This window comes from Dreissena polymorpha, chromosome 16 (genome assembly GCF_020536995.1).
Source record: "Dreissena polymorpha isolate Duluth1 chromosome 16, UMN_Dpol_1.0, whole genome shotgun sequence".
Lineage (NCBI taxonomy): Eukaryota > Metazoa > Mollusca > Bivalvia > Myida > Dreissenidae > Dreissena > Dreissena polymorpha.
The window spans coordinates 16,328,701-16,347,317 of record NC_068370.1 but is presented as its reverse complement, the minus strand read 5'-3'; the positions used below and the strand labels follow the sequence as shown (position 1 = coordinate 16,347,317).

The 18,617-nt window shown below is 35.1% G+C and overlaps 1 protein-coding gene and 1 pseudogene across 1 annotated transcript; both read right to left on the bottom strand.

The window, feature by feature from the left end:
• Positions 1–829: 829 nt before the first annotated feature.
• LOC127861688 (deoxyribonuclease TATDN1-like) lies at positions 830–9,276 on the bottom strand (annotated as a pseudogene).
• A 7,324-nt stretch (positions 9,277–16,600) lies between these two features.
• On the bottom strand, positions 16,601–18,591 carry LOC127861687 (sushi, von Willebrand factor type A, EGF and pentraxin domain-containing protein 1-like). Its single transcript, XM_052400374.1, has 4 exons — positions 18,089–18,591; positions 17,645–17,763; positions 17,007–17,201; positions 16,601–16,710 (listed from the first exon to the last, which is right to left on the bottom strand). Exons 1-4 carry the CDS (start codon positions 18,589–18,591, stop codon positions 16,601–16,603), a joined length of 927 nt encoding a protein of 308 aa, XP_052256334.1.
• Positions 18,592–18,617: the final 26 nt, after the last annotated feature.

Genomic DNA, 18,617 nt, shown 5'->3' with positions numbered 1-18,617 from the left:
TTCTTGATTCACGGATGTTGATTTTCCTGAAACATTGTCAAAAAGAGTAGATATACCTTGAGCGTCTTGTTTGGAGTTTTTTAAGAGAGTATACAGTTTCTTCGAATTAAAGTTGGATCTGTCTTCTTGAGCGTCAGGGTCTTTAATGCCTAAAATGGACTCGATATATTTATTATAAGCAGTTTAAGTATTTCGTTTGATAAGGTTTTTAATATTGAGAAACATTTTCCTGGTCTTATGTGTTCCATTGTTTTTAAGTCTGAAATAAAGGTTATCTCTTTTTCTCATTAGTCGTTTTATCGGTTGTGTAATCCATGGTAGTGATCTTCTTGTACCTATAGTTTTTAAGGGAATAAATTGTTAAACACCAGTTGATATCTCATCTGAAAAAATTGACCAAAGTTCTTCTACCGAGGTGCTTTCACTTTTTTCAAGAAACCTGTCACTCACTCCTTGAACGTGGGTTTTAAAAGAATCCCAGTCTGCCTTTCTATACAGCGGTACAACCCTGGGTTGCTGTTTTGCTATTTTAACTTTTAGATCTGAAATAAAAGATACAATATCATGGTCTGAAATACCTGGAAGAGTTTTTACAGAGTTAACAAGAGTATGATTAGAGGTCAGGAAAGTCAATTAAGTCATCATAAAGTTTTACATTACTACATCCAGGTTTTATTGTGGGTCTGTGTTCTGTATCCCATATATCTATGGATATATGCCTTTTTATGTTGTTTTCATAGAAAATCTACTTAAAATTGTCGACATACTTTAACACCTGAAATCTGTATCCTACAAATAAACAATAAATAAACTGTTTTTAACAATTAGTTTTCTTTTTACTACAGGTACATAAAATAACAAACATTCAATGAGAGCTGTCAGGAAAGAACATTTTTCTCGTGTTTTCAAATATCGTGTTCGCCATCTCCGTAATGTTTTCTTTCCTAGCAGCTGCTATAACCTCCAGCACTTGTCTGAAATATTAAATACATATAAGTTGTAACTTAATGATGATATTAACGTGTTTTCTCAATAGCATAACCAATGGAACAATGTTTGCATTCATTATATTTACAGGCAATATTATAGTTACTGTATGCATATGTATTTTCAGCTTTAGTTATGCCTGAATTTCATAGACCACAAATTAACATTACATAAACGAAGAGAATAACAGAATATAATAACTCAGTTTCTTAGTCCGGTTTCCTGGTCTTCAACAGAACTATGTTAAACATATTTTAGTTTGGAAAACCAACACATGTGTAAACTTTCAAAATGCTAAAACCTCAGAAGAGATATCTTTATATCTCTTCTCCTACAAAAATGACCCAATCCAATTGGCTTAGAGCGGTCACGTGCCCATGGAGTATTTTCCATACAGTCAAAGTAATTACCATACTACCAGAGTCGGTTGAGATATAATCGTTACACCATTAGTTACTGACGGTGTATGGGATATACACCTTCAGTAATTCAATGAAATTACTGAGGGTGTATATCCCATACACGGTCACTAACTAACGGTGTAACTAATAATATACTGAGTAATAATGTAAGGCAGACAAGAGCTGGTCCCAGCAGTGTGGAACATGCAACAACACTACTTGTTGTAATAGGCTCCAACTTGATCATTTTATATAAATTCTAACTTAATAAATGGGGCATATATCAAACATTTATTAACGTCCGATAATAAAAATTGATTTGGCATAAGTTCACATCATACGAATAAAACGTGAGCATTTGAATTTTGTTTTTTTTTACAACTGAAGGAGTGCTTCTTTGTATAGGTCTGTGTCAACAGACTGAAGGGCGGACAAACCTCTGTACATAAACGGACGGAAGGATGAACGGACAAACAAATGTTAATGGTGAATCATGAATACCCCATCAACTTCTACATGAGCTCACATGATATTTGCTGGCTCATTCCTGCTCTTCACACAGCACCCTTTCTGCCATTTATCGCTCTTCCTGCTTGGGAACTGGGTTTGTACTAACTTGCCACTGGCGTGGGTGTTACGGATCTCACACCAGGGCGCATCTGCGAATTGACATGGGCATTGTGCATTGTATTAAATCATATCTGTAATGACGATCAAGAAATATAATACTCTGATAAGGATAATTGCCTTCCTCATACTCTTGCTCATCACCATAAGCATTACTTTAATCACCTTAATAATCATCATCATAATCATCATCATCATCATCATCATCATCATCATCATCATCATCATCATCATCATCCTCACCGTTGTCCTCCTCCTCCTCCTCCTCAACATCATCATAAGCATCATCAACAACAAAAAACACAATCAAATTACCATGACTGTTATTTAATCAGAACATGTAGGGACACATCGCTATAACATTCAACACATATATTTGGCAACTTTTTGCACTCAAAATCCATTACACACTTGTTTGTAAGTGACTACACAATATTCTACAAACTCTATAAACATGATGAGATTACAAGTCTCAATCATGATTCGGTCTGTTGGTATGGAACATATGGAATCAATGTTGTCCTGGGTCTTCAGGGAACTGAAACAAAACATAAGGCAACAGTGTTTCGCTAAAAATAAATTGTCAAATAAATCTACATTACCGTAAGTTGGTGTGGGAAAATAAAGGCTACTGTTTAAAGTTAAAAAGGCTTGCTCAAAGTTTAGCGTACGTTATGAGACTTATACATTTATTAAACATAAAGTATTTAAACATTTTGCAGGAATTTAATTTGAATGCTAACACGTGTCTATAATAGTCGAAAGCTTTTTTTCTAAAGGTGTATAACACTAGTACAATATATGATTTTAAATATTTAAAAAAATCTCCTTTATTTGACATGCTCAATTATTGCAGTACTAGAAAAACGTACATTTATTGAGTATAAAGTACTCATAAAAACATTTCTTACGGAATAAGAGGTACATCCTTATTGTAGTTGAGTCAACACACACCATCCATTGATCCCGATGAAAAGTCCCTGATCCAGAATATCAGCAGCTTCCTCCTTGGTGCCAGTGAATGAATGAACCTGCAATGTCATATACAGGTAAATAAAAGCACATGAAATGTCAAATACAGCTGAAACAGTGCACCTGCCATGTCATATATTGTGAATGAGTGCACTTGCAATGTCATATACAGGTGGATGAAAGCAACTGCAATGTCACATACAGGTATGAGTGCACCTTCAATGTCATGGGCATGCGAACGGGTGAACCTGAAATGTAATATGCAGGTGAATGAGTGCAACTGAAATGTCATATGCAGATGAATGAGTGATAATGAAATATCATATACAGGTGAATAAAAGTGCCTGCAATGTCATATACAGGTGTATGAAAGTAACTGCAATATCAAATCAAGTGAATAAGTACAATGTCATTTACATGTAAATGGATACACTTGCATTGACTTTGCATGAGCACTTATTCACCTGTGTATGCAATTGAAAGTGCACACATTAACATGCATAAGGCATTTCAGGTGCACTTATTGACATAATATATATATATATATATATATATATCAATTAGTGCACCTGAAATGCCTTATGCAGGTTAATGTGTGCACTTTCAATGACATACACTTTTGCATGATTGCACATGCAATGTCATATAGAAGTGAATTAGTGTACCTGCAATTTCATATACAGGTCATTGTGTGCACCTGAATTGTCATATACATGTGCATGAGTGCACCTGTAATGTCATATAGACTTTAATGAGTGCACTTGCAATGTCATATACATATGAATGAATGTACCTGCAATGTCATATACACGTGAATGAGTGCATATGAAATGTCATAAACATGTGAATGAGTGCACCTGCAATGTCATATACAAGTGAATGAGCGCACCTGCAAATTCTATACAGTTGAATGAATGTACCTTCAATGTCATTTACATGTAAATGAGTTCACATACAATGTCATATACAAGTGAATGAGTGCACCAAACCTGCAATGTTTATACAGCGGAATGAGTGCACCTACAATGTCATATACAAGTGAATGAGTGCACCTGCAGTGTCTATACAATTGAATTAGTGCACCTGCAATGTCTTTACAGGTGAATGAGTACACCTGCAATTACACATACAGGTGAATGTGTGCACCTTACAGGTTAATTAGTGCACCTGTTATCACAAACAAGTGAATTAATGAACCTGAAATGTTAAATACAGGCGAATAGGTGCACCTGCAATGTCATATACAGGTGAATTAGTGTACCTGACAGTCATATACAGGTGAACAGGTTCAATATCATATACACGTTAATGAAATCATCTGCAACGTCATATGATATATGGGAGAATTAGTGGACATGGAATGTCATATATTGATATATTGTGAATGTGTGCTCTTGCTTTGTCATATACAGGTGAATGAGTACACATTAAATGCCATACACAGGTTAATGAATGCACCTGAAATGTCATATTCAGGGGATTTGTGCATCCAAAATGTCATATACAAGTGAATACGTGCATCTGCAATGTCACATACAGGTGAATAAGTGCGCCTGAAAAGTCATATACAGGTGAACAAATTGACTTTCAATTCCACAAGCAGGTGCAACTAAAATGTCAAAAAGAACTTATTACATGTCTAAGTAATTACACCTGCTATGTAATATGCAAGTAAATGAGTGCACCTGCAAAATGAGATACAAGTGAATATGTTCACCTGCAGTGTAATGTACAAGTAAGACAGTGTGATTTCTTTTGGGTTTTCCTAAAAGATGTTTATTGTTGACACTAAGTAATATGTTTTACACTCTGATAACAAACAATATTCTGAATAAACGATTATAGTGGTATAGCAACAAACAAACAACAAACAAGTTTTGTTTATGCTATAGGGCTAAATATTAGAAACAGCAATCAAATTATCTGTTGTTATTTAAGTGACAAACAAACAATGTGCACGCTTTCTGGATTTGTTCAATATTTTTTTAACAGATGTGATGACATGTTTTTCATTAAATTTAAAAGTTCCGCCTGTTCCGTACCACACCGTCCTTGATCTTGTCCCTGTGGCGCCTGATGATGGCTGAGAAGTCTTCAGCAGCATTTCGAGAGTGCAAGAACAGCGGCAACTGTAGCTGCTCCACCATCTCAAATTGGCGCTCAAAATACCTGAAACAGTAATAGACTGATTCAGAAAATATCAGGTTCACGCTCAAGTATCAATTTATTGTGAATATGTGAAGAAAAAATATCCAACCCATTCTAACTTATATACCGTAACTACATATAAAATTAGATGAGTTCAACCTAAATTACAGCATATATCAGAATGACAAATCATTAATAACTTGACCTTACTAGTCATAATGTATATGTGTATCATATTGTATATAATGTGATTTCAATCAGACTTTTCATTTTCCTTAATGTTTTTAAATTCAATCCTACTCATTAATGTGTTTTGATTATTTCATGATAATAATCAAATACAGCTATTGTGAGACCACCTCATCCCTGCCTCCCATCTCACCCGCTATGAGTATATCATGAGCTTTGGGTCATCTGACAACAGCTAATGTGTTGAGCCTACATGTACTTGCATCAAGAGTCTTATAGCACACACACCCAATTTTTCATGTTCATACTTGCATAAGTGCTTATTTAAACTTAAATTGGTGTAACACATGATACTCTAGTATTTCCCAATAATGAATTACATTCTCAATGATCGAAATTAATATTTACAGAACTTACTTCAGCTGTGTCTCCTTTGGACAAAACTGCAGTCAGTCATAATCTGTCAATAGCACAGTAAGTTACTATTATTAAAGGTTCACTTTATTGGTTATATTCCTTGCTGTTGTATATGGCTATAGTTTTCAGTTGTCTTTAATAAATTACTTTATTGAGTGCTATCAAATAAAACACACATAGAGTTGTAGTCCCTCAAGACAAGACAAACGAGATAGCTACAGTTGTCTGAAATGTTGTGTGCTGTAATTTGTAGAAAGTTCTTGAAACCATCCACCGTATAGAAAGTTGAAAAATAGGAATGATTTGAGCAATTTTCAAAATAGGATAAACAAGATATGTGTTTGTCAGAAACACTTTGTCCCCTTTTGCGCCGCTTTGAAGCTATATATTTGACCTTTGACCTTGAAAGATGACCTTTCACCACTCAAAATGTGCAGCTCCATGAGATACACATGCATGCCAAATATCAAGTTGCTATCTTCAATATTGCAAAAGTTATTGCAAATGTTAAAGTTAGGGCAAACTAACAAACAAACAAACAAACACACAAACAAACAAACAAACAGACATGGCAAAAACACTATAGTGGGGGACATAAAAAAAGGCCTATCACCAACTTCATATGATAAGTAACAATTTATAAACGTTTTAATGTTGCAATATGAAATAGCGTAGAAATTAAGTTTAAGCCATAATTAAGTTTACAAGAATGATGAAAATATATTGCATCTCTTTTCAAAAACACTTCAAAAATGTGTTAACTTATGACATGTTTATTTACATAACTTATGCATACATGATAGTTCTTCTTGAATGCTCTGAGCTTTTATGGGTACATTCGTACAGCTCAGAGGTGGTGTTCATATTCTCTGTAATTATAGTATTATCTGTTTTCCTAAAGACCTGCTATGGCAATTTTCAAAATGGTCTATGGCATTGATAATCTGATTGTAAATAAACATTATTATATTTGATTGAATTATTTTTTGTAAGTTTATAGGTAATTTGTTCAACAACTGTTAATTATGATTTTTAAGTAGATTAATCATGCACGTTTCTCTACTATTAAACATTGCTGCATACATTTGAAGAGGATTATAAATACTATATCTGTATATCAAATAAATCTGTCAAAATATGCACTTTCATTATCATAGCAATTCTCCACAATACAATTGAAACTTACCATGTTTGCCCACCAACTCACATGCCTCCTTGGCATCCTTTAGACATCCAGCTGTGACCATGATCTGAAGAATTGAACATAAAGTACATTTGAAAAATAAAATCGACATTGATTGCACACTTATCATATATTTATGTAGAGAATAGCACCTATGAAGGACCAAAAGGCCACTTGTCTTTCTTATTTTGCAATAAGAGATCCAAATATTCACTTTCTGTACAGAAAATGTAAAATTTTACTTTTTAAAAAAATTTAATTTTAGTATACATAGTTTATTTTAACAGCTTGTTTTACATCAACGTTTTGTTTAATTAAACATGATTAACTTTTTGCCAAACCATGTTTGCACTTAGGTTCTCACTTTAGTTTAAGGCAACATAAAATAAACATTTCTGCATAGTTGAAGCAAAATTTGACAAAGATTAAGGCGATGTTATGTGAACCAAATTGTTTATAAAAACAACCATGTTCTTTAAAATAGCCAACAACAACAGCCTACCATGAGATATAAAAAATATTTGAGCAACTTTGATGTTGATTAAAAAATGGCCTCTTTAATGTCCACATGCTAGATTAGATATTTCACTGAATCAATAAACCATTTTGTGTGAATTTTATGAGCATTGGCCAATGAACGTGATTCAAGTGCTAGTATTCAACTATAGCATTAACAATCTAAATGTTAACAACAATGACTCTTGACAAACAAATGGTGATTTCAAAATCTCACTATCAGAATTGGTAATCAGGTGAGCAAAAAAAATGAATATGCAGTTGTCCATCTATACAACATTCAACTTCCCATATAAACACTATCAAGATTCAACAATTGTCATTAAAATCATGGAAATGTTTGTTTTGTATAGGAAACCTTACTTTCTCAACTCCAACATCCTTAGCCCTTTTTAACATGTCCAGAAAATCATCTGCAATTAACAACCAAACAGTTACATTAATTGAATGACATGTGTTTTCCATTCACTGCTTCAAGTTAAAAAATTCCATTACAAATACTTTTTTATAACTTAAAGTCAACATTCTGACTAGACTACTAACTTCTCCAGTTTTACAAATAAATTAACTTTCTCAAGTTTGTTTCATTAAGAAAATATTAAAACATATTTTTAATGTCAACATTTTAATTTCGCAAACTTATTATAAGAGAAAATATTTTGATAATGATTGGCACATAGACATTATTTGATGTTTTTTTATATATATTTGTAGTCTCATTGTTTCCTAGCGAACCCTCGTGGTGTTGTTTCCCTCTGTATAATCCACGAAAAACAGGATCTGTAAACATCAAGAAGCAAATACTTTCGAAAGATTTAAAAAATTTCAACCAATGAAACATGCATTCATTACATGTTGGGTTGGGTGGGAAACACTTGAAGCATTTCTGAAATTTCCAGTGCCCTGGCCAGAAATTGAACCAGGGACCTCTGGAATGGTAGACCAGTGTGTTACCACATGACCACCACACCACTATAGTTTTCAAAGAAACAGAAACATTCAAATCCAAATAAATTGATTTCAAAATACATGTAGTATAATTATTATTTTATATAAGAAAACAGTGACAACATGAAAGCATTTCTGTTTATATTTGGGTGTATTTTAGATGTATTAAATTTTATCCCGGGTTTAAACATTAAAATCTAATGGGTTTACATACAGACCCTTCTAAAAAAATGTTTTAACATAGAGTTGCTCATGTATAAGAGCTAATAATTGACCATTGAGCGCTAGCTAGGGGCACTGGGGATGTGCCGAATATGAAATATCAAAATATTGACCAGTTATGGCTTATTATTTGAGATGGCCATAAATAAATGTATATCAGTCATGTCTTTTCACTTATCACACATGTTAGTATGTGGTTTGACTCAATTTTCTATCAGTATATTCAATAACAAACTGCTTTGTATCAAGAATTTAAGTGCTGATGTAAACCCAATAAAGCTGAAGAACTGAACACCTCACCTGTCAAGTTGGCACCAATATCTACAATATAAAGTTACAAACATGATTACATATCAGTTTACTTGCTTTTGTTGTTTTTGTTTAAATTAGTAATTGATCATAATATTGTAAAGTAAAACATCGATTTAAAAAATGACAACGTGTTAGAAAACGATGATTCAAGCAACATCCGAAATATCAAGTATCCGAAATCATTCCCTAATATGAGGCATTATAATCGGCACTTTTTAAAGAAGGATTCCATTCAATAACATAAACAACATAATCAATTGAATAAGCGAAACATACAACTGTTAACTCTTATAGTAATTTTAACAAGTATTTATTACCAATCATTCTAAAACATCTTTTCATGGGCGCAGCCATCTTGAAAAAGTGGTTACACACTACTAATTAATTCATGTTGAGAATGTGAGGTCTATGGTGGTCTATTTTTTCGGCAAAGCTGTGTACGCAAGCTTTTCACCTGCACCTGACCTTTGTAAGTGTCCAATCAATTTGAATATCAAATTTCTCCGTGGTAGGCATGAAACATTTCGCAGTAGAAAACGTGCAAACAGTTTTCACATTTAAATTAATATGTTATTCAATCGACTTTCTATTTTGGGGCAGTATATGGTATGAAAAGGGATACTGCAGTTCGTTAAGAAACGATATTTTACTGCGTATTCAGCATGAAACAAGTGTATCCCTAATAATAAGGCTTGAGAGATAGAGCAGTTTCACACTCAACTCTCGCCATCAATACAGTTTGTGCGTGCCCCTTTATATTTAGAAGATTGTCAGCGACAGAGCGTTTGTACTTAAAGGCTGTTTTCTCATATTTGGTAATTACTACGATATTGCATTATGTGCACTCATAAATTTCATATAAAATAAGTATTGTTGTTTAATAACTGATATATGCTTTGACGAAAATATTTAAAATTGTTGTCGACATTTACCGTTAAACAGGTAAATGTATTAAGCTTTAAACAAGCCGTCGTTCCAGCAGTGGAATCGTTGCCTCACTTTAATGCATTGCATTCCAACCCGCAAGGTATCAAAGTCAGTTCGCGGTCAGTTACAGAAATCGTTATATAAACGCTATCGGGTAAACTTAAAAGAAATATATTAAATGAAGATCGATATTCGGCGATATTATAATGGTATGTCAATCATAGATTCCTCGTGTGTTTTCAACAATTGCATGATAAGTACCAGTTTTGATCAATTTAATTTGAAATATTCAACCATATGGACCAATTTATTAAGAATGAGCGCGATGATTCAAAATGCTATTTTAATAATGGAATCATATAACAATGTCCGACACACCACAAAAACAGGTCTGTTCGAAGAACGCGCGTACAAATATGTCAAATATGTACGACTGATTCGTGTGTTGCCGGCTGATCTATATGCTTTCATTTATATTCATTCTTCTTGTGTTTTTCTATTCTGTAAATATATATATATATGATAAATAATATCTAATGGAGCGAAATAAGCCACGATATCTGGCGCCACACCCGTAATTGATTTGCGTGTAATGCAGCTAAGAACTGCGCAGAAAAAAGCATTTTTGATCTCATAGATAAAACTTTTTATCGTTCATCAACACCGACCACAATCAACGCCGTATATCTTGTTAAAGATATTTCTTGTTTAAATTGCACTCCTCATTTTCTATCTGTTGGCCACAAACTAGCTATGTCGTGGCCTCGAGTTACTAAGTCGAGGCCACGAGATAGAAAATAGGAGTGTAAGCCAATCAAATTTTGTGTCACATGTGCGAATATATTGTACGCATACTAGTATATATATATCTGGCCAAAGCGGGCTTTTACTGTGATGATTACTTCCCTTTGTATAAATATCACAATCGACGACCATATGGAACAATTTGATTGGCTGACTAACTCGTGGTCACGAGTAAGCTGTCACGAGTTAGCTAAGTCGGGATCTCGAGATAACTAAAGCTCTTTTGTTTAATGCACCCTTCCTTTATTTACTGCAACGCTCATTTTTTAATTGCACTCCTCTTTTATTTAGTTTTACACTCCTCATTTTCTATCTCGTGGCCACGAGTTAGTATAGAGATAGAAAAAAGAGGCGTGCAATTTAAAAAAGAGGAGTGAATGTCACCTCTATGCCACCGTAGAGGTCTTCAACAGTTCTGTTAAAAGATTGTTTCCAACGTTTTTACAACCATAATATGACAGAAGGTGCTACATTATTTATGCCTAAAAGCTTATTTGATTGCCTTGTATGGCGATAAATCGATAAATAATTGGACATTACTTGTACTAAAAATGTCCACGCTTTTAATACAAAATAAAACATGTAATTTAGCACAACAAGTAAGTGTAATTCGTTTCTTTGTGAAACACAATGCTTTTTACAACTTCGAGTCTACTAAATCTGATACCACGCATTTGTGTGCTGGTGTTGTATTTTTCTTCAGCTTCAGGAATAAGAGGCTGGTTAAAGCTTTCGATGGCACACAATTGTTATACAAAACAACATGATGTGTAAAAATCAGATTTCATTAAGAGCATTCTCAATATATACTGGTAAGTATGAGAAAATACAACAAACTTGTTTTCAATTGAAATGTTTCATTAATACAGGTGAGATCCTGGGTATAAATAAAATCGCCACGTATAGCCGTCGATCTAAAATATTGTCACAACTTCCAAAACGAGCCATTTTGTAGTCGTTCCTAAATTACAGTCTAAAATCTAACTAAGTTTGAAGCTGCATTGTTAAGAATCGAGCTCAAACAAACTTTAAGTTGTAATTTACATCTTTCTGTATTCATGCATTCCAGTAACACATGCAACCAAAATAGAGTATATCGGTAATCATATGAGTTTATTCATCTCTAAATTATCGTCTTTCTGAGATTAGTCGCCAGCATACTCACGTTAATGATATTAGTATATTTGGTACATTAATGTTAACTAAAAAAGAAGATCATCGTGGCTCATAATTGTATCACTTGCAAGCTTTGGTAAATCCAGAATCTATTGTTTAGGATTTCTGAAAACCCACACTTTTAGTTTTGCACAATAGAAATTAGTAAGTGATGTAAAGCTTCCATAAACGAATCAAAGTACTGACAGTACTGGTGTGACGATGCTTTTGAGAGGATGGATATAAAAGCATCAAGTAAAGTTTATCTACATCACCACAATCACCACAATTGTGTATGTTGGTACGAACAAAAATTTGGTACAAAAATTTTGCGAAAAAAATTTGGGCATGAAAACAAATTTGGGTACTAAAAAATATTTGGGAACAAAAAAATTGGGACCGTAAAAAATTGGGTACGAACAAAAAATTGGGGATGAAAAAAAATTGGGTACGAAAAAAAAATTGGGTACGAAAAATATTAGGTACGGAAAAAAAATTGGGGGAACGGGAAATTAGTACCTGTGGGGAACTTGACCCACACTCGCACATTTTCGGCCCTTTCCGTCAAACATCAGATAAGTTCCTCGAAGGCAATAGTATGAATTCACATTTCGAAAGCGGTAATGCGGTCCTACCTACGCGCGTCAAAATGTAAGCGAAATATGTACACAAGTCTGTCAGGAATGATTGAATTAACGAAGAAAATCGTGTATTGATGTAAGTTTTTTGAAGAAATGTGCAGAAAATATATTAAACAAGATCTGTGTTTGTGAAACACAATGCCCCCTGGTGCGTAGCTTTGAACCCATATATTTTACATTTGACCTTGAAGGATGACCTTGACCTTTCACCACTCAAAATGTGCAGCTCCATGACATACACATGCATGCCGAATATGGAGTTGCTATCTTCAATATTGCAAAATTTGACCTTTGACCTTGACCTTGAAGGATGACATTGACCTTTCACCAATCAATATGTGCAGCTTTATGAGATACGCATGCACGCCAATATTGAAAAAGTTATGGCCAATGTTAAAGTTTTCGGACAGACAGACAGACGCTTTATATTTGACATTTGACCTTGAAGGATGACCTTCACCTTCACCTTTCATAACTGAAAATGTGCAGCTCCATGAGATGCACGTGTATGCCAAATATCAAGGTGCTATGTTCAATATTAAAAAAGTTATGGCCATTAAAGTTTTCGGACAGACTGACACACTGACTGACTGACTGACAGTTCAACTGATATAGGCCACCTTACCGTGAGCATAAAAAGCAATGGCGATATTTTTCTCAGCCACATAATTGTTAATAAATTGATATCACAAAATGAAAGTGAAAGTAGGACTGTCAAAAATGACAACCTGTCAACGTGTTGTTTTTGCTGGCACGAGAGGGCGATTACACTCAATGTGTTCACATTTTGACCATAGGCTTTGTCAATGACCTTTATAGTATGGGTAGCTTTGATATTATTTATTGCTATCATGTAACTGCATGATTGTGTATATGTTTACAATACACAAAGCATAAATAATGATATAAATATACTGATTGAGCTTATAATAATCTGAGAACTATAGCCAGGTCAATTAAGGACTTAAAATACAATTTTGTGTCCTGATTTCATGAAGAAATGACCATGCATGTCCTAGATTTCAAATTCAAGGCCCTTGTGTGACACATTGGTAGCATTACCGTTAAACTGTTACCAGGCTTATGAAATTAGTTTTTATTGAACTATTTAAGGAAATCTAAATCAGGCACTGATTTTTCTTGTTTTAATACAGTCATAGATCAGTTGTGGCCTCTGGGTAATGACCAATTTTTGCTTACGTGTCACACCCTTAAAACTTTCCACACGTCTGTAATAGCAAATCTGGATTTAGGCGATCTTCAATGGTACATTTAAACTTTAGCTCTGTTACAAGAGTGCTGGTAAAGTCCAGTCACATATTTAAATCCAGGCCATGTCAAAATCAAAGTGTCAAAGACAAATGAAAGATGCGTTCATTAATTTTTGTCCAGTTGTTTACTACTGCTGTAAGTTTTTATATAATATGACTGATGAACATCATGTGAGAGAAAATTCACATTATCATTGTATATCAGGTTTAGCAACCTTTTAGATAACAAAGTATGCTAGTTTTCAATGTCGCTTCTGGGGATCAAACCCGTAGGACTTTTAGGAAGATTCTGAAATTTTCGATCCCTTGAGAGCAACCAAACCAAAAATTAAGTCAAATATTGCCGACTCGGTTTTTTTGAGTCGGTTCATGAGGGATAATGGAGCTTGATTGGTCATTGTCGGCTCTGGTACTACTTACATGTACCTCGGGTACTCTTAAGTATACTTACATGTACCCTGGGTACTCTAAGTATACTTACATGTACCCCAGGTACGGTAAATAAACGTTATTGTACACGGTCCATATTAGACTGTACCCGAGTTGTATTCGCGCCCAAAATCCGATGTCGTAAAACGCGCAACCGATTATCTTAAACACACTTCTCTTCAAAAAACACTGCATCAACATGCTTTTTGAGTATGTGTTCCGATAATATAGAGGCCATTCTACAGAAAATTGACATAAATGTGTATATATAATTTTTACAAAAAAATAGTCGACAACGACTGATTTAGGGTTTAATTTCCCGGGTACATTTTAGTATATTTACCGTACCCGGGATACATGTAAGTATACTTAAGAGTATCCGGGGTACATGTACGTAGTACCCGAGCCGACAATGAACAATCGAGCGATACTGGAAGGTGCAACATCTCTCACGCCCCCTAGCATCGCCTTAAGCAGTATTCAATTCTCAACAGGAAAGTGCTGGAGTCATTGATCCCGAGGGACAAGAAAAACAATTGATTAATGTTCGAAATAAATAATTTGATTAGTGACAATTCTGTTATTTGAGCCAGGTAACAGGAAAAGCGCAGTCAAATCAGTATCCAATTAAATTATTTGTTATTGTCAGAAAAACGATTTTAAGCAAACAGCTTTCAAGCGACTGCTGGCTGATCTAGATCCAAACTGGCCACAATCGCCTTAATGTCTCTTTTACTGTGACAGAGTTCATTTAACTTTAAAATGATAAAAAGTACTAACACTAAGAAAGAGTACTAACCAGTAAAGAGTTTGAAATCAATGTTGAAACACAGGACAGCTTGGTGATCTGCAAATCCCCGATGAAATGTTGATATCGGGTATCATAGTCATTCAATAAGTCGGAAAATGTTCGAATACAATTTATAAAGCACAATGTGACTTATTTTGATAACTAAAAATACCAGTAATCAGTATGCCAGTTTTGCCGTGTCAAGCTGTTACGATCCAGAAAGTCCTTCATTCACATCAAGTTTATATCCTTCGAGTTCCAACTATTGTTGTCATAAGCGGAGATTTAGTGAATAAATAATTCATCTATCCTAAATGACAGCTTCTAAATAGCGAAACAAGCCAATGTTTGCAGTAAGAAAGTTTTGAATCGAGACTCTCATTAAGGCGGCCATTGTTGAATGTTGAAACACGAACGACAACTCTGCTAGGAGAATGTTATCAATGCTCCTACGCAGTGGCTTATGCAAAAGGGAAGTAACTGAAAAATCGAGTTATCTCAATCGGACTGGCTCGGTCTTTTACATAGGCCGCCATTGTGAAATTTTTTAGGATGGTTATCAAACCTTGGACGATGCTGTTCGCATCGTCAAAAACTAACATAAACACAAAAAAGATACAGGATTTGATTGATATCCAGTGTTAAGCTGAATTGTTAACTATCTGAAAGAGTTTGTAAGGAACATGTGAGATACTATTTCCTTTCATTTTCGAACCATCTTTATGTATCCATGAATAACGTTAAGTCTTTATTTAAACATGTTATACAACAAACACGTATGTGCAATTCGAAATTCTTTTTTTAATCCATAGACTTTTCCGTACATATGTAACATACTTTTCACGAATCTGTCTGTTTGCGCCCACTAATAACTTGATGTTGTGGGGTTTATATGTATTGCTCGGGTAAAGAAAATACGCGTCAAGGCATCCGGGTATACTCCGGAGTTCTATTTCAGTTAATTTTCTGTGCCGCGGGTACTTTGTAGCATACTTAAGAGTACCCTGGATACTTTTGAGTAGTACCTGAGCAGACAATAGCCAATCGAGATGTGTTGCGGTAGAGTCGTATTAGACGCAAGTCCGATGGGAAGGGGATGTTAGCACCAACATGTATAATTACTTACGTTAAGTGAATTCAGTGCTTTTTAATTGACCTTTATTTAAAGAACATTTTTATAACAATGTCAACTAGTAAGAAAAACCTTAGTCGAAGGTGTTTTTGTTCGTGAGGTCTTTTACAAGAATTGGCATGTGTTTCTTTTGTTTCGTAACGCTCTTTCATTATGTTTGAGAATATGTTAAAAATTTTGTACATTTACAATTTTATTGTTTGTAATATCAAATCAATTACGTGAAATAAAAATATGAACATATTCAAATGACAAAAGTATAAGCTTCAATCGATCGGCAAAGCTTTGCCATATTTTACGTGGTCCTGTGAATGAGACACAATTGGATCTGCGAAGGTAAACATGGTACACACATTTGTTTATTTCCGAAAATCATACAAATACAATTTATAATCATTTTAAGACTGAACATGCAATATTTTAAGTTGTGTATATATGTTCAATTGTTCATTGCTCGACTGCATCTGCACGGGTTTAATATCCGCGTATGCATATTTTCGCACATCTCTGCACGCAGATAGCATCGTCACTAAGCCCTCCTCTTGCTCTCACAGAAGGCCCCACTGTAACCATGGTTGCACAGACACTTGTTGGGCGCCACACAGCGCCCTCCACAGGCACATGGCTTGCGACAAACAGCTACAAAACAAACAAAAAACGAGCAATGCGAAACTTTATGCAGCGATCTCATGCAAATAAGAATGAAATTAGCATACCACTTGCTCCGTCTAGATAAATCTGGTCAGACTAGACATGTCAGGCTCCGATAAAAAAAGAATGATATTATATTGTGACTCCCACTGAAAATTTTGTTTAAGATGATATTTAGAAATTTACCCCATTTACTTGTCCAAAAATATCGAGCCTGTGGATTATTTCCAGTACCCAACTAAATAAATGTCCCATTTAATTATGAAATGGATGCATGCAATTACGGTATATGGGTTTGCACGTGGGCAGCCCGTTGTTCCAGCTCCCGTTCTCCATGCATTGCAAACTCGCCTCCCCAATCATTTTGTACCCGTTCGCGCAGCCCAGGACGATACGGTCGCCATACCGGTTGTGCGTGTTGAAGTGGCCGTTAACAGTTATGCCGTTCTCGGGGATGCGCAGCTGTTGACATCGCATGCCTGCAGTTGAACAACAACTTATATTAAGTTGTATTTTATGCAATTTTTTATTTTTATTTTAAAAGCAATAATTTTCCAACAGCATCATAAGTGGCAGTTATTTCTCTTGGCATATATGTGAAGTCAATTAGAACATTCCCAGCATGCATACTTATAGAAAAAAAAATTGTAAAATCATGCATGACGTCATTTTATGGACGAATGTCCAGTTATAGTTAACCAAATGCAAACTCATGCTCGCGCCGATGTTTCCATACATTCTTCCAAAATATATCAAATGTATATACCACAAAGTAGTAGGGTTAATACATTGTTGATTTTTACCAGTTTGGCAAACGCATAATAAATAAAATCGCTGAAAACAACAGCTTTTTTAAAATTAATGGCGAGAACATTAAGTTAATATTTTATATCATTTTATATCAAAAAAACTTAATATTTACATAGACACGCCGGCGAGGAGACTGACCACGACCCAGTCCCCAGGCAGACGGATTTCTTCTCGTGCGTTAGTTCATAACCGCTGGCACACTGGTAGGACACCGCGCTGCCGTAAGTAGAGCTTCGACAGAAAATCATAACAACATTGAAACAAATGTTATGCTCAATTGAACAAGTAAAACGTGCTGTATTGGTATCGATTACGCTTGTTAAAGACTTTTGTAAGAGGTTAACATTTAGATTTTATTTCACATGTAATATGTTTGGCTGTGGCGGCTAGTGTTTTCAAAGATGTTTAAGACACATTTGTTGATGTAGAAAAACAGAAAACATATTTTATCCTGTACAAGAACGAACATATTCAGCCGATATTTTTATTCTGAAAACTAGAAATATCTCCTTACTTTTACTCACGAAAAACTAATAAATCATATAAAGAAATGAACCTGTTTCCAATCACTGTCATGTGTTCCCCACTCGGTGGCTTGCCGCACGTGACAGGTTCGTACTTTGTAGACGGACCCACCCACGTGCCGGCTGAACTGCATCGAAGCTGACTCCCTGACGCCATGCGGTATCCTAGATCACAATCATAAGCCACAAGCGCTTCGTACAACGTTGACGTAAAGGTACTACTAGCATGGGGCACTTTTGGCGGCGGCCTACAGTCTATTGGTCTACATGTTGGGACGTCGTTTTCGTAGCGCCACGTCTTGTTGGCCAAGCATATGGCGCGGGCACTTCCGACGAGATAATACCTCTCGTTGCACACAAATGTGGCCTCGCTACCGATAGCAGCACCGACCGACATTGACGTAAACGCGTGGTCAAACACAGGCGGCGGACCACATGTGATTTCGACGCATTCCGGTCTTTTCCCCTGCCAGGCGCCGTCGTATGCGCACTGGAGCACGTTATTGTCTTTTAATTTATATGCATCGAGGCACATATACGTCACTTTGTCAAAATACCGAT

Excerpts from the sequence above, each read along its gene's own strand:
- LOC127861687 (XM_052400374.1), bottom strand. The coding sequence starts at position 18,591 with ATGTGCCTCGATGCATATAAATTAAAAGACAATAACGTGCTCCAGTGC. Across the intron at positions 17,764-18,088 it reads ATGACAGTGATTGGAAACAG|CTCTACTTACGGCAGCGCGG; the intron begins GTTCATTTCTTT and ends TTTCTGTCGAAG. Across the intron at positions 16,711-17,006 it reads CACGTGCAAACCCATATACC|CTGTTTGTCGCAAGCCATGT; the intron begins GTAATTGCATGC and ends TTTGTTTTGTAG.